The sequence below is a fragment of the Brassica rapa genome, chromosome A07, assembly GCF_000309985.2.
Source record: "Brassica rapa cultivar Chiifu-401-42 chromosome A07, CAAS_Brap_v3.01, whole genome shotgun sequence".
NCBI lineage: Eukaryota > Viridiplantae > Streptophyta > Magnoliopsida > Brassicales > Brassicaceae > Brassica > Brassica rapa.
This window is the reverse complement of record NC_024801.2, coordinates 28,246,283-28,260,260: the sequence shown is the minus strand read 5'-3', so window position 1 is coordinate 28,260,260 and position 13,978 is coordinate 28,246,283. Positions and strand designations below refer to the sequence as shown.

The 13,978-nt window shown below is 41.4% G+C and overlaps 4 protein-coding genes across 5 annotated transcripts; 3 read left to right on the top strand and 1 right to left on the bottom strand.

Moving 5' to 3' along the window:
- The first annotated feature begins 1,109 nt into the window (after nucleotides 1–1,109).
- On the top strand, nucleotides 1,110–6,148 carry LOC103832387 (protein PAT1 homolog). The gene is made up of 6 exons (XM_009108381.3): nucleotides 1,110–2,606; nucleotides 2,643–2,800; nucleotides 3,039–3,181; nucleotides 3,266–3,322; nucleotides 3,451–3,514; nucleotides 3,831–6,148. The coding sequence occupies exons 2-6, from the start codon at nucleotides 2,740–2,742 to the stop codon at nucleotides 5,768–5,770; spliced, it is 2,265 nt and encodes a 754-aa protein (XP_009106629.1). The 5' UTR covers nucleotides 1,110–2,606; nucleotides 2,643–2,739; the 3' UTR covers nucleotides 5,771–6,148.
- A 176-nt stretch (nucleotides 6,149–6,324) lies between these two features.
- LOC103832386 (pentatricopeptide repeat-containing protein At1g79080, chloroplastic) lies at nucleotides 6,325–8,265 on the top strand. The gene has a single exon (XM_009108380.3). The coding sequence runs from the start codon at nucleotides 6,389–6,391 to the stop codon at nucleotides 8,078–8,080; it is 1,692 nt and encodes a 563-aa protein (XP_009106628.1). The 5' UTR covers nucleotides 6,325–6,388; the 3' UTR covers nucleotides 8,081–8,265.
- Nucleotides 8,266–8,759: 494 nt separating this feature from the next.
- Nucleotides 8,760–9,716, top strand: LOC103832384. 2 transcript variants are annotated; one of them, XM_009108379.3, is made up of 3 exons: nucleotides 8,760–9,015; nucleotides 9,176–9,340; nucleotides 9,426–9,716. In XM_009108379.3, the coding sequence occupies exons 1-3, from the start codon at nucleotides 8,790–8,792 to the stop codon at nucleotides 9,440–9,442; spliced, it is 408 nt and encodes a 135-aa protein (XP_009106627.1). In that variant the 5' UTR covers nucleotides 8,760–8,789; the 3' UTR covers nucleotides 9,443–9,716. The 2 variants fall into 2 exon arrangements, with proteins under 2 accessions (XP_009106627.1, XP_009106625.1); XM_009108377.3 differs by having other exon boundaries at nucleotides 9,417–9,700.
- A 1,046-nt stretch (nucleotides 9,717–10,762) lies between these two features.
- Nucleotides 10,763–12,555, bottom strand: LOC103832383. Its single transcript, XM_009108376.3, has one exon. It carries the CDS (start codon nucleotides 12,249–12,251, stop codon nucleotides 11,115–11,117), a length of 1,137 nt encoding a protein of 378 aa, XP_009106624.1. The 5' UTR covers nucleotides 12,252–12,555; the 3' UTR covers nucleotides 10,763–11,114.
- Between the last annotated feature and the right edge of the window lie 1,423 nt (nucleotides 12,556–13,978).

Sequence of the window (13,978 nt, the reverse complement as noted above, 5' to 3'; positions counted from 1 at the left end):
GTGTAATATTTATAATATGAAGTGTCTATCCTAAGAACAAAAAAGTCTTGAACTGTGGTTTCCTCTTTGATTAAGAACAAGTGACATTGCACCTTGACTTTGTTGTATTGTATCCTTTCTTTCCTCTTTAAAATAACTTTTTATTCAACTTAAAGTTGGTGCTGGTGTGTATTCATGTGATGTATATCATCATTTCAAAAGAAGAAAATAAATCCATAACCATTGTAAGAATCTTAAAGGGTGCCTTACCTAGAAACTTCATCTTTCCTTAAAGGCACCACTATAATTCAATTTGTTATAAAGAAAGAATTCTTGCTTTTGTGAAATATATACCATACTCATATATCTTTCGGTTCATATGCACTAAGTCATTAATATTCGTTTTTCAAAGTTTTTGAAATTGGTGACTTTAGTTGCACTTTTGTTCCAACATCATATCACACACCTATATCTTACAACAATTCAAAAGAGGCTTAAAGCTTTCCACTGAAGGCATGTGTTTGAATTAATTGTTTGGGACTTGCTAGTGCATACATATCACATGTACTATGGTCCATACAGGAGGAGCTCGTGACCTAACATATTACATCCTATTAATCTTTGGATATTTATCAAATGCACCAATACATCTTTGGATCTACCAAATGGATTGGAACTCACAATCACAATGATCAAAAGAGTTAGGTCTGAGAGGTCCCGGTTTAATTAAAAGATGTGTTGGGCCATCACTCTTTCTTGCTCTCCAAAGAATACCTTACTTAGCCGTATCATCGAAACTTAACTTCATTATAACACAATATCAAGATTTTATTTATTTATTTCATGAAAATCGTTGCCCCATTAGGAGACAAGAGAAGAGGTTTTCTGCAAAAGACTTTAACTTGGTGTCATGTGTGGTTGTGCTTATGGACACAGTGTGTGGTCCCCTTCATTTTTTTTTCTTTCAAATTAAATAAAGGAACCAATGTGTCGATTGCATGATTCCCACTACTGCTTTCAATCTCACCTTCTGCTATAAGATGCATTATGATCCCACCACTGCTTTTAATTCATTCAGACAAAAAACGTAATAAATGTAAAAATATTACTGTATGTATTATTTTTAATTTTATAAATGTGTATGAATACGAGGAGAGCTATTCATCGAAATGAAATTTAAATGTACTGAGTCTACTGACTTGTTACCATCAGATCATGAACCACATTAACTCCAACCAAGAAGGCAAAGACAAAGGTGGTGGTTGTTGTTGTTGCTGTCAGATCACGGATTCACTTTCACCAAATAAAGAATTGGTTAATCGGTTTGAATCAAAAGTAGAGATTAGACAACAAGTTATGTGTTGTTATTAAAAGAAACTTACACAAATCCATAACTACATGAGCCTACAATTAATAGAGATATTCTAGTTGGGTGGAATGTTGATCCAATTTGTTGAATCATGTATGTGATCACAACCGCGTGAACTAGCAGATCCAAGATCCCAATGACAACGGGATTTATTATGCGTTTCAATGTTAGCCACTGGAAAAAGTTTGTGACATATATTTAGCGAAGGACCAGGCAAAGAGCTCATGACACAAACTGCATATCTAGTCAAAAGACAAGGCCTAATGTGAAGGTCTCACTGAATGCTTTTAGAACAAACAAAGACACATAGCAGATGAATAGGGATAACCTCAACGTTCCTACACTTTACTTGACCAGGCCTTCTTCCAGAAAATGTTTCATAGAGACCCATGTGTCCCCGTAGTGAACTAACTAGCTGACCATAAAAAGAAGTAGTGATAGTAGAATAGTTTTAGCTCTTAGGAATGCTACTCCTTGATATCCTCCTAGGAGCCTGTAGGTTCACACAAGCCATAACTTAGGGGGCCTTGGGGGCACTAGAGTAAGAAAAATGGACAATGACCACCCTATTCCTCTTCCCCTGTTTAGAGCAAATAAGAGATTAATTAGGGTGTACTTTAATAGAGCACGATTACAATGAACAAACACTTCTATGTAAGGAACTAAAACAACAGAATCCACATAGATCATCTTGGCAATTCGATACACAGGGCCACTTAATTAGTCATAGTTGCTAATTAAACGTTTATTAAAAACTAGCAGGCCACCATACGTTTATAGCAGGATCTTGGCTTGGACCATACTCATGAGCAAGGAGTCTCATATGTATACAAGTTTTACAACATATTCTAAAAGCTAGCACTGAGAAACTCACCAAGGTTGGTTTGTCTGCGAAACATTGAACCGTGACGGCTTAATTTACACACAAAAGTCATGAAAAGTAGATTAATTCAAAAATAATTTTAAATTCAAAGAAAAAAATTTACATTTTAGCAAATTATTCGAGATTATCGATTGGATTTAATAGGATTTCTTATAAAATTATATCTTACATATAAATCAGTTTTTTTTTTTTTTCATTTTTATGGTATTTTAAAGAGATTAAAAACAATATATTAATAATATTTGGATCAATCAATCATAAATAAAATAAAAAAGGTCGGCATCGTCGTCGCTATATCCTGTCATCATCTAGGGTTCTGCTGCTTCTTCTTCTCCGATATGTATTGATTCTCTCAGTAGGAGAAGCTCGCTCGCTCGATCGTGAAATCGATTCTTAGCAATTTTGATATTTAGGATTAGGGAATCGTGATTGACAATCTTAGTTCGCCCTCGTTCTGTAGTTAAAAGGAATCAGTTAGGGTTTTGTAGACTTGATTGGGGATTCGATTATGGATACTAATCAAGCTCCTGGAACCGACGATCTTAATAAAGTTGCAGATAATCCTTCAGGTTTGTTTCTTCTCCAGCTCGTTTTTGGTTGTTGTAGATTGAATCTGGATCTTAGTTTGATTTTAGTTCTTCGACTGTGGATTAGTATCTCGAACTTGAGTTTGCTCGTTTCATTGCTCTGTACTCCCACGAAGACGATGATTAGGGACTGTTTAGTTGCTATTTTTCAATCTGATTATAGTATTAGATTCTCTCTGATCTGGAAGAAAGAATCTAACTGAAAGATTCTGTGGTGCAGGTGATTCAATGTTTGATGCATCTCAGTATGCGTTTTTTGGGAATGATGTTGTGGAGGAGGTTGAGCTTGGTGGATTGGAAGAGGAAGATGAGATTTTGTCTCTCAATGGGATAGGGGAAGGCTTTTCATTTGACAAGGAAGAGGTTTGTCTCACCCTATTGTGGAAGAGATAGAGACTTTTCTTTGGTTATTATACACTCTGGAGTGACTTACCTTATCCTCTCCAGGTTGAAGATTCTAGACCTCTGTCGGACGTTGATGATCTTGCTACTACTTTCTCAAAGGTTAGCTAGCTTTATTGAACACGCTTGATGATTGAATACACATGCATCCTACACTTCTATTTCTTTTTTATATTCAAAATTTCGACCAAGCCTTTGATCTTGAATTTTTTTTGTCTATTATGTTACAGTTGAATAGGGATCCTGAGGTCAATAGAAACACGGGACCAGTCATTGATAGGCGACCGAGACAGAGTGAGTTTCATATATGCATTACGTTGATTTAATATTTCTATCCTACTGTCTGCAAAACTTTGTATCAGAGCTTTACTTCTCCATGTATTGAATCTACGTGATTATAGTTGTGATATATCAAATTTGTGTCCGGTATCCTACTTTTAACTTTGTGATCTAGAGTGTGGTTTTTGTTATTCCATTTTCCTTGTTAATATGCTATTAGTTTATCTCTTTTTTTCTACAGAGTTAATACATTTCCATGATTCTCCATCTACCTTACAAGCAAGGCTTTGGTTTGTTGTTTAACAGTTCAATGTTTCTTCTTGGTTCTCAGATTCTTTAGCACCTGACTGGACTTATAGGGAGGAGATACCAGATTGGTATGGCCAGCAGTTACTGGACTCTGATGCCATTAAAGATGACAAGGCTTGGTCGGGACAACCTTTCTCTGCTCTGGACCCTAAAAGAACAACACAACATCCCGAACCACAACGTCAGCTGCATCAAAACCACAATCAACAACAGTTTCCCAGTGATCCTATTCTTGTCCCGAAGTCATCTTTTGTTTCATACCCTCCTCCAAGCAGCATATCACCAGAACAGCGTTTAGGACACCCAAATGTTGTACCATATCATTCTGGTGGGGCTCAAATGGGATCGCCAAACTTTTCTCAGTTCTCAACTGTGCAGCCTCAGTTGGCTGGCATGCATCAGTTTCGTCCAGATCTTCCCCTGAATAACCGCCCTCCGGCTCAATGGATGAATAACGCGTTGCTACAACAGCCGTCTCATCAAAACGGTTTGATGCCCCCTCAGTTGCAGGGATCTCAGAATAGGTTACAACATCCAATGCAGCCTCAGTTATTTAATCCTCATCTTTCTCGATCATCATCCTCTGGAAGTTATGATGGAATGCTTGGGTTTGTTGATCCGAGGGAAGCAAGACCAGGGTCGGCTCAAGGCAACAGACAGAACATGCGTTTTCATCAACAAGGCTTTGATGGTGGCGTTCAGAGGAGAAATAGCGGATGGCCTCCATACCGGTCCAAATATATGTCAGCAGGCGAGTTAGAGAATATATTGAGAGCGCAGCTTGCTGCCACACACAGCAATGATCCTTACGTTGATGACTACTACCATCAAGCATGCCTTGCGAAGAATTCTGCAGGTGGGAAACTGAGACATCATTTCTGTCCAAATCATTTGAGGGACCTGCTCCATCCACGTGCACGGACAAACAACGAGCCCCATGCGTTTCTTCAGGTTGATGCTCTTGGTAGAGTTCCTTTCTCTTCGATCCGCAGGCCTCGGCCCCTTCTTGAAATGGACCCTCCAAACTCAGCTAAATCTGGTGATTCGGATAACAAAGCTACCGATAAGCCCCTTGATGAAGAACCTATGCTTGCAGCTAGAGTGTGCATTGAGGACGGTCTTAACCTCCTCCTCGATGTCGATGACATTGATCGTTTCCTACAGTTTAGCCAGCTCCACGACGGAGGAAACCAGTTGAAACAAAAACGGCACGCGTTGCTGGAAAGCCTCGCCGTTTCGCTGCAGCTCTTTGATCCCCTAGCCAAGAATGGGCAAAGCAGGTCCCAGGATGATTTCATCTTCCAAAGGATCATCTCTCTTCCAAAGGGTCGGAAGCTACTCGTAAGGTATCTTCAGCTTATCTTCCCTGGCAGCGACCTAATGAGGATAGTCTGCATGGGCATTTTCCGTCACTTGAGATCACTCTTTGGAACCATCTCACCCGATCCTGATATCGCCAAAACCACAAACAAGCTCGCAAACGTTGTGAACTCGTGCATCCACAAGATGGAGTTGGGACCCATAAGCGCGTGCCTAGCAGCGGTCTCCTGCTCTTCCGAGCAGCCACCGCTCCGTCCTTTAGGCACTCCTGTTGGAGACGGAGCTTCCACGGTGCTGAAATCTACGCTCGACAGGGCTTCAGAGCTTCTCCGGGGTAATAACTTCAACACCGCGGGCATGGCTCTGTGGCGTGCTTCCTTCAACGAGTTCTACAACCTTCTGATGAGGTATTGCATCAGCAAATACGACGGTATCATGCAGAGTTTGAATTCGCAGTTGCCTCCAGAGTTTGCGGGTGAGATATCTGACGCAGCTGCGCAAGCCATTGTCCGCGAAATGCCTATTGAGCTTCTGCGTTCGAGTTTCCCACATATTGGTGAGCAGCAGAAGAGGTTACTGATGGAGTTTTTGAAACGATCTATGCTCGGAAGCCAGAAAACAGAGCAGCCAGTCCTAAGCTGATAGTATCCAGATTCAAACAGTATAGAATCAAGACACCATATCTCGCGCGTGTCTGTATATGAAGCATAAGATCATGCAGATAACGTTACAAGAAAGGTTAGAGAGAATCAGTTCAAACAGTTTTTATTTTTTGCAGCAGAGAGAAAGAGGAGTTATATGTGAAGTTTGGTCTCTGTACAGAGAAACTAAGTCTTTTAGCTTTTGCAGAACTTTGTAGCCAAGTCATTGTGTGTCTTCTGTCTTCCCGTCTAGGTCATCTCATTGTGGTTTTCTTGTTTTCTCATTTTTTTCTCATTTTTGCAAACCTTTTTCATGTTTTTGATAAATTCTCTTTCTTTTTTTCTTTATATGTTTTAATAAATAAAACATTTGGGGTTATGCTAGCTCTAGGAATGAATTCTATTCCTTCATATCACCTTCTCAGTTCTCACAAGCAAAGAGCATTCATGTGTATACATAGAGCGTAAAGAACACGCGCAAGTGGATAACAACAGAGGCAGAGGAAAAAAGGTTTTGCGTAATGATCCCTATATTTTCGGGGTTCTGCGAAAAAGACCCAAAAACTTTCATTTCACCTCTCTTCTTCTCCGTTTCCGAACTGTTGTCCGAATCGAAGCCATGTCGACTCAATTGAACCCAATCTCATCCATGGCGGCGTACCCATCTCCGGTAGGGTTCGTCTCCCACCTCCCGACCGGCTTCCCCCACTTCCCCTCCGTCAACAAAGGCGTCTCCAGAGTCTTAGCTTCGACCCAGATAACGCTATCCCCAAAAGACTCCGCCTTTACCATCACCGGATCCAGCTGGAAACCCGACGACCCGAGAAACGACGAGCCAAGACTAAACAACCACTTCTCCCACCTCCAATCCCTCGTCACGAAAGGGCAAAAACCCAACGTAACACACTCCACCCAGCTCCTCTACGACCTCTGCAAAGCCAACAGGCTCAAAAAAGCCATCCGCGTGATCGAGCTAATGGTCACCTCGGGAGTCATCCCCGACGCCTCCGCCTACACCTACCTCGTCAACCAGCTCTGCAAGCGAGGCAACGTCGGCTACGCGATGCAGCTCGTCGAGAAAATGGAACACCACGGCTTCCCTCCCAACACCGTCACTCACAACGCTCTTGTCCGCGGCCTCTGCATGCTCGGGAGCCTCAGCCAGAGCCTCCAGTTCGTCGAGAGGCTCATGGAGAGAGGCCTAGCTCCCAACGCCTTCACTTACTCCTTCCTCCTCGAGGCTGCTTACAAAGAGCGCGGCACTGATGAAGCTGTTAAACTCCTGGAGGAGATTGTTGCCAAGGGTGGTGAGGTTAATCTGGTTTGTTACAATGTGCTGTTGACTGGGTTTTGCAAAGAAGGGAGGACTGATGACGCGTTGAAGATGTTTAGAGAGATGATGCCGGAGAAAGGGTTTAAGCCTAATGTTGTTAGTTATAATATCTGTTTGAGGTGTTTGTGCTGTGATGGGAGGTGGGAGGAGGCGAATGAGCTGTTAGCTGAGATGGACGGTGGAGATAAGTCTCCTTCGGTTGTTACTTACAACATTTTGATCAACTCGTTGGCTTTTCATGGAAGGACGGACCAGGCGATGGAGGTTTTGAGTGAGATGGGGAGAGGAGTCACCGCAACCAGCTATAACCCTGTGATCGCGCGTCTGTGCAAGGAAGGGAAGGTTGATCTCGTCGTGAAGTGTCTGGACGACATGATTTACAGACGCTGTAAGCCTAACGAAGGTACCTACAACGCGTTAGGAGCGTTGTGCGAGGGTGGCAACGACAAGGTGCGTGAAGCGTTTTACATTATACAGAGTTTGAGCAAGAGGCAGAGATGCTGCACGCACGATTTCTACAAGAGCGTGATCACGAGCCTGTGCAGGAAAGGCAACACGTTCGCTGCGTTTCAGCTCTTGTGCGAGATGACTAGGTGCGGGTTCGAACCTGACTCGCATACCTACTCGGCTTTGATCAGGGGGCTGTGTAACGAAGGGATGTTTGGTGGAGCGATGGAGGTTTTGTCGATAATGGAGGAGAGTGGGTTGTGTAAGCCCACGGTGGATAACTTTAACGCGATGATTCTTGGGTTTTGCAAGATAAGGAGGACGGATTTGGCGTTGGAGGTGTTTGAGATGATGGTTGAGAGGAGGAGGATGCCGAACGAGACGACGTATGTGATAGTGGTTGAAGGGATAGCTCATGAGGGTGAGCTGGAGCTGGCTAGAGAGGTTCTTGAGGAGCTGAGGTCGCGTAAGGTTGTGGGGCAGAATGCAGTAGATAGGATTGTGATGCAGTTTAATTTAGATTTTGATTGAAAGAGATCATCATGAGGCTAAACTTGATTATATACATTTTCCTTTTACTGTTTGTATCATTTTGACTAAGAGATGATGTTAGTTTTAAGAGGATGGTTTGTTCATGTAAGGTTCAGTTCTTGAATAGGACAGAGTCGCAGAGATTAATAAGAATCAAGAAACACATTGTTGTGTTTTTTTTTTAAGCGAGCCAGAAAAAATCTAAAAGTTTATACTAGGCCAGGGCATTTTACTCTTAAACGGAATCAAAACCTGTCCCCAAAACCGAACTTGAACCCGGTCTGATCTATAAAAGTATTCGAACGGATATATTGAGTTAAAAAATATTGGATATCCGAATCCAGTCAGATTATACCTTGTTCTTCGTCTTATTTAATTTAGATTTTTTTTGTTTTTTTCACTATTTATGCTAATTTTGCTTTTATTTTTTAAGTGATTTTAAATATCCGAATCCAATCTGAATTATCTGAATCCAAAATAAAAATATGTAAATCTAATCCAAAATATAAAAATATTCAAACATGTTTTATATTCCTATTCCTATATTGAAATATCTGAAAATTGTAAATACCCGATCCGAATGGATATCTAAATGTTTATGTGTGATAAATATGTTGACTTTTAAGGGGTAATTTCGTCATTTGAAGGACAAAACTTGTTTATAAGACTTCTTAAATGCCAAAACGTATCTCTTAAGACCGCCGGTAAAATGGAGCAGCTATCTGAATCGAGCCACCGCGATTCAGCTGATGCGGCTAGCTCGTCGTTAACCACCGCCGCAGATGTCCACGTCGGAGGCGGTGGTGGTGGAGAAGCTATGGCTCGAGGGTTATCGGCGATGCTAGAGTCCGTAATTAAAGAATTCGACTCTAAATCACTCGATGCTCTCAGTAGCCAAGACAAACTCTCCGGCTCGCTCGATCGACTTGTCCAAGGTACGAATCAATCACCTCTTCCTTAACCGTGTTAAACCAATCGATCCGGTTTAATAATTAATTTCCTGAAATTACATTGGTTTACGGATCGATCCGGTTAAGTTGGTATCGAATCTAGTTTTGGTTTTGTTAATTGAATGCGATGAAAACAAACACACAGAGCTCGATCAGTTGCTGGAGAACGCTCCGTTACCGTTCATTGTACAACACGCGTCGAGGATCTCGAGCGTCAAACAAAGAGTCTCGTCGATGAATCTGGTGCTTAAGTCTATACAAAGGCGTATTGATAACATCGATCACATGCTCTCTGCCAACAACATTCAAGGTAGTTAGTAGTAGTCATACAATTAGCATATATTTATATTGTAATATGATATATCTCACTATGGTTGGTCACACAGACAAAACAGCTTCGGACACTACTTGATGGCCAAAACACGAGTGTGAGCGTGGGAACTGTGGAAACGACGGCGTTTTGGTATTGCTCGTCTTTTAACGGGCTTCTATCTTATATGGTCTATTGGTTCTTTTAGCGGGCTTTTATCAAATCTGTTCTTTTTCAGTTTGTATAAAGAAAAAACAACTCTCATTTTATTTAATTGTTTTACTAATAAAATCAAAAAAGTAATATATTTGTTTGTATTGGTCCATCAATCAATCATGAAGAACAGAATTTCAAAGCGAATATGTCGGCCCGTTAATTGTATTGTTTATAATATCGGTTTTGTTTCTGTTGGGTAAAGCCTTTACAAATACTAATATCTTGTGTCAACAAAATCTTGTCACGTGGGTGGACGACAAAATCGATAGAGCCCCCTTAAATATTTACTTGCGTGTGAACAGAGAGTCACGTGTCTTCCCTTCCTGTGCTGGTCACGTGGTTGAAGCCTATTTAACTGGATCTCGTAGCCTTTTAGATTAAATAGTGTCTCTCCCACTCTATACACCACAAGGTCGATATTGAATTCTATAGGAGTGTATGGCCTCTGGGTCACACATATTCCTCTAGTTAACCACTATATTGTTTTGTAACGAACATGATTTTCTTTAACATAGTTAAAACTTTATATAAGGATGTGTATATATCGATGATAATGATGGGAGGAACTTGTTGTGGGGGTGTTCAATATTAATATGTAAATGAAATGCCCAAAAAGACCGAGCCTCTGACCAGAAAGTTGATTGGTTCCTTTGAGGGTAAACCCATACAAACTCACAAAACTAATCCCATTTCGGGAACTCTGCAAAAGGTTTGTCTTTAACCCACAAATCTAGCTTACTTTATCACTTTTGCAACTTAGCATACTCTAGTTAATATATCATCATCATGTAGATGTAACTTTCAAGGCAGTAGTATTCACTTTTTTTTCTTTCTCAAGGCTATAAATCCTAGCTGAAAATTGACTGCCTTAGTTGCTGTGAGTGGGGAGGAAGGAAACAAAAGAGGGAAGGCGAAGTACAGAGGAAAGAGACAGGTGATAGAGGGCTTAGGGTATTGTACTTTGTATACATACCAATCTCTTGCTGGTCCAATCTTATCTTTTTCTACTAGACTTGATTGTCTATGTAATCTTCCCACAGTTTCGTACCTTTCACGTACCCCATTACCATAATAAATTTGAGAAAAAAATCCTGACACTTAACCATGTGATTCCAAACACTGTCTTGACCAATGACCATCAATATAGATCCACAAGCATTAATGCTTAAACGAACCTTCCTTGATTAACATAACAACAACAAACAATAAAATAAACCGCATTAAAAAGTCTTAAAAAAACTGCATCATTTCCGAAACTCACTAAACGACAAAATATATTAAAAAATTATAAAAAAAATATCACATGAAAGAGACAGCTTAGATAAGCTCCAACGTGGGGAGAGCGCAAATACACACAGAGCAACAATCTGAGAGAGAGAAAGAAAAAAGAATCTGTTTTCCTATTGACCCACACGCAACCCTCTAGCGCGTTTACTTCACTCTCTCAAACCGAACCAAGCAACTAGTGTTAAACGTCGATGAACCCTAGAAAAAAAAACCTAAAAAATTGCACGATTCTCTATGTACACAGCCTCAAGGGAAAGAACATGGATTACTACTAGATTCGATCAGTGGAGTTACGACCTCTACTGATACCACCGTGATGACCTCTGTTGCTTGAGAAGCTCCCTGTTCTATTATGCTGCGACGAAGCTGAAGCAGAAGCTGATGATGACGTAGTGGAGGAAGAGAAGAACTGTCCGAATATCACAGAACCGCCTCTGATCGAACAGACGGGGACGTTTAGGACAGGAGTCACCCTCACGTTCGCGCTGTAGGATCTCTCCATACCTCTGTGTCTGTACCCGCTCGTCCCTCCGTTGAAGCTGCTCGGGGAGCTCGAGCTCCGCTCGAGGCTCTGGAACACGATTTTCCCCGAGGAGTTGAGCCTCGGACTGTCCACGGAGACTCCTCTGCTCATCGCTGAGTCATTGGGCCGTATTGGGCTTCGGCCCACTCTCTCGCGTGACGTCACAAGCCTCATCCTCGGTGGATTGTTTGCGTTTTGGCTGCGAGAGGGAGCGAAGGGGTTCCCGGTTATGTTATGGTTATGGTTAGGTCTCTCTGCGTCGAGGGAGAGTCTAGGGATGTCGTCGTGGTCGTGGCCTGAGGAGGAGGAGGAGAGGGACATGCGGGAAGAGGAGATGGAGTGAGATTCGGAGTCTGAGCAGTCCTTGAGGAGAGGGAGTGAAGCATCCGACGTCGTTTTGGAGCTTCGGTGTAGAAACTGTTTTAATGATGACGTGGACGATCTACTCGGATTGGAATGAAACGACGCCGTTGCGGCCGTTTTGCTGTTTTGAGAGAATCGTTTGAGTCCTAACAACTCTCTCCACCTACTCGAACACCGTGGCGCCTTGGGCGAAAACAAACCGCCGTCGGAGGCGCCGGAGAGCTCAATCTCACCTTCCGTCTTCCTGCATTTCTCCCCGGTCTCTACTACCTTCTCCGTCGTCTTTTGCTTCGTCACGAGCTTCCCTTTGGAGAAAAGCTCGTCCGCCGGGAGCATCCCGACCGGATCCTCGAGGCGAAACTCGAAATCGCCGTCTTCCGGTGGAATCTGCTTCTCCGGTGCGGCGGAAACGTCTTCGCGGCTGAAGGAGGAGGAGGAAGGAGAAGCTCGCGGGTTGAAACAGCCGTAAGCGGAGAAATCCTGAGAGACTGTGACATTGTTGTTAACGCAAGCTGAAGCCATCGCCGTCGCTCATGCAAGTACCGCCGTCGTCGCCGGAGAATCAAAAGCAGTTACAGATCTAAAGTAGAGAGAGAGAAGTCAGATAGAGAGAGGTTTTTTTGGCTACAGTTTGGAGCGTTGCGAGTAAATAAATGAGCCTGGTGGCGCGTGCATCTCACCGGACTCTTTAAGGGTAGTTTCGGTATTTCAGTTGTTGGAGGGGAGCCAGTGGCGGAACCTCTTAACGGCTAAATACACGGATTAGGATAGAGTTTAATAATACAGCTTTTTGATTACCTTGATTGTCTATAGTTTATTTAATAATAATGGAAAGTAAAAGTATTAGTAGTATCTTTTTTTTCTCTTTATATGAACTGAAATTTCCAAAAAGTTTATATTATGAATTACGTAATAAAGGTTGAGAAAAGCATGAAATCATTGATGTAGAAGATCACGTGATATAAGGGGTGTTTCTGATTTATTTATCAATAAAAAGAAAATAATAACAACTGCGCTCAAAATACGAATCTGTATAAAATCATTTTGACAGCTAGCCATTAGATGTTAGATGTTACTAATTGCCTTGGTTAAAGGAAAATGGTTTCACGTTTTGAGATATCTCTATGATTTGGTCTTTAATTACTGTTTTTGCGAGTTATTTGTGTTTACTTAAACACAATGATGGTGCAATGTGTGTGTGTCTCTCTTGATCTGGTGTTGTGTCCATTTCAGGATGGACTATAGACTAATCATGGGGTTGTATCACTGTCCTTTTTGTTTGCAGTTAAGTTATAAACCCATTTGCACATGACACTATCTTAACTACATGAATTTTAAAGGGAATAACATGAAGGTACATAGTTTGTCTCATCACTTTCTGAGTCACAGTTCATGTCGATTCAATGATTTCTACTTTTAGTGTAGCCAATTTGAATGCCATATTGAATTCACCTTATCAACGTGCATTGTAATGTTGTTTGTTGACTGGATTTACACCCTCGATTGAAAGAATCTTCCAGCTGTGAAATAGTGAATAGCTAATAAAATTATTCTTACCTCTTCTTGTATATGTATCTTTAGTCTAAATCTAGAAATGATCGCAGCAGAGAGTCATTTATATCGCATATATTAACTGCAAGATTGTCAAAATATCTAAGAAAAACATGTGACTTCTCATAGTCTTTTGATAAGAATTACCTTGCTAGCTACAGCCTATAGCTTTTTCATCTGTGACACCATTATTGTATCGTTCTAGTTGTTTAATAGCAGAATTAACTTTAAGCTTGCCACACAAAAAATGGTATTGACTATTTGTTGTGAACGTAGATTTGAGAGTGAGGAAAGATGGAGTAGCTTAGAAGAAAGATGATGGACTTTTTGAGTTGCACTGTTATTAAAAGTTATGATTCAAGAAAGTGCAGGAGATGGGATTATGAAAGCCTTGGTTGACCAAGAACAAGGCCCATTTTATCAGGTGGAGGCCCGTCCAAGGGTTGGGTAGTCAAGGTATCAAGGTGTGCACTTGCTGAGAAAAATGTAGTATTTTCATTTGTAACAAAAAAAATGATGATTGATTTGGAACTTGATACTGCAGATATATGGACCAGGAAGTAATGGCAAGACCATGCTAGGCTGCTAGCACTTGGTGCAGTTGCAACTACTACGATCAGTTGATTATCTGTTATTTATATTATCTGCGTATGTTGCTGAAACGTATCTTTCTGACGATGCAGAAGCTTGGAGGCAAT

Coding starts and splice junctions, on each gene's coding strand:
- LOC103832386 (XM_009108380.3), top strand. CDS start 6,389: ATGTCGACTCAATTGAACCCAATCTCATCCATGGCGGCGTACCCATCT.
- LOC103832383 (XM_009108376.3), bottom strand. CDS start 12,251: ATGGCTTCAGCTTGCGTTAACAACAATGTCACAGTCTCTCAGGATTTC.
- LOC103832384 (XM_009108377.3), top strand. CDS start 8,790: ATGGAGCAGCTATCTGAATCGAGCCACCGCGATTCAGCTGATGCGGCT. Junction 9,016..9,175: donor GCTCGATCGACTTGTCCAAG/GTACGAATCAAT, acceptor ACAAACACACAG/AGCTCGATCAGTTGCTGGAG. Junction 9,341..9,416: donor CTCTGCCAACAACATTCAAG/GTAGTTAGTAGT, acceptor TTGGTCACACAG/ACAAAACAGCTTCGGACACT.
- LOC103832387 (XM_009108381.3), top strand. CDS start 2,740: ATGGATACTAATCAAGCTCCTGGAACCGACGATCTTAATAAAGTTGCA. Junction 2,801..3,038: donor AGTTGCAGATAATCCTTCAG/GTTTGTTTCTTC, acceptor TCTGTGGTGCAG/GTGATTCAATGTTTGATGCA. Junction 3,323..3,450: donor TTGCTACTACTTTCTCAAAG/GTTAGCTAGCTT, acceptor ATTATGTTACAG/TTGAATAGGGATCCTGAGGT.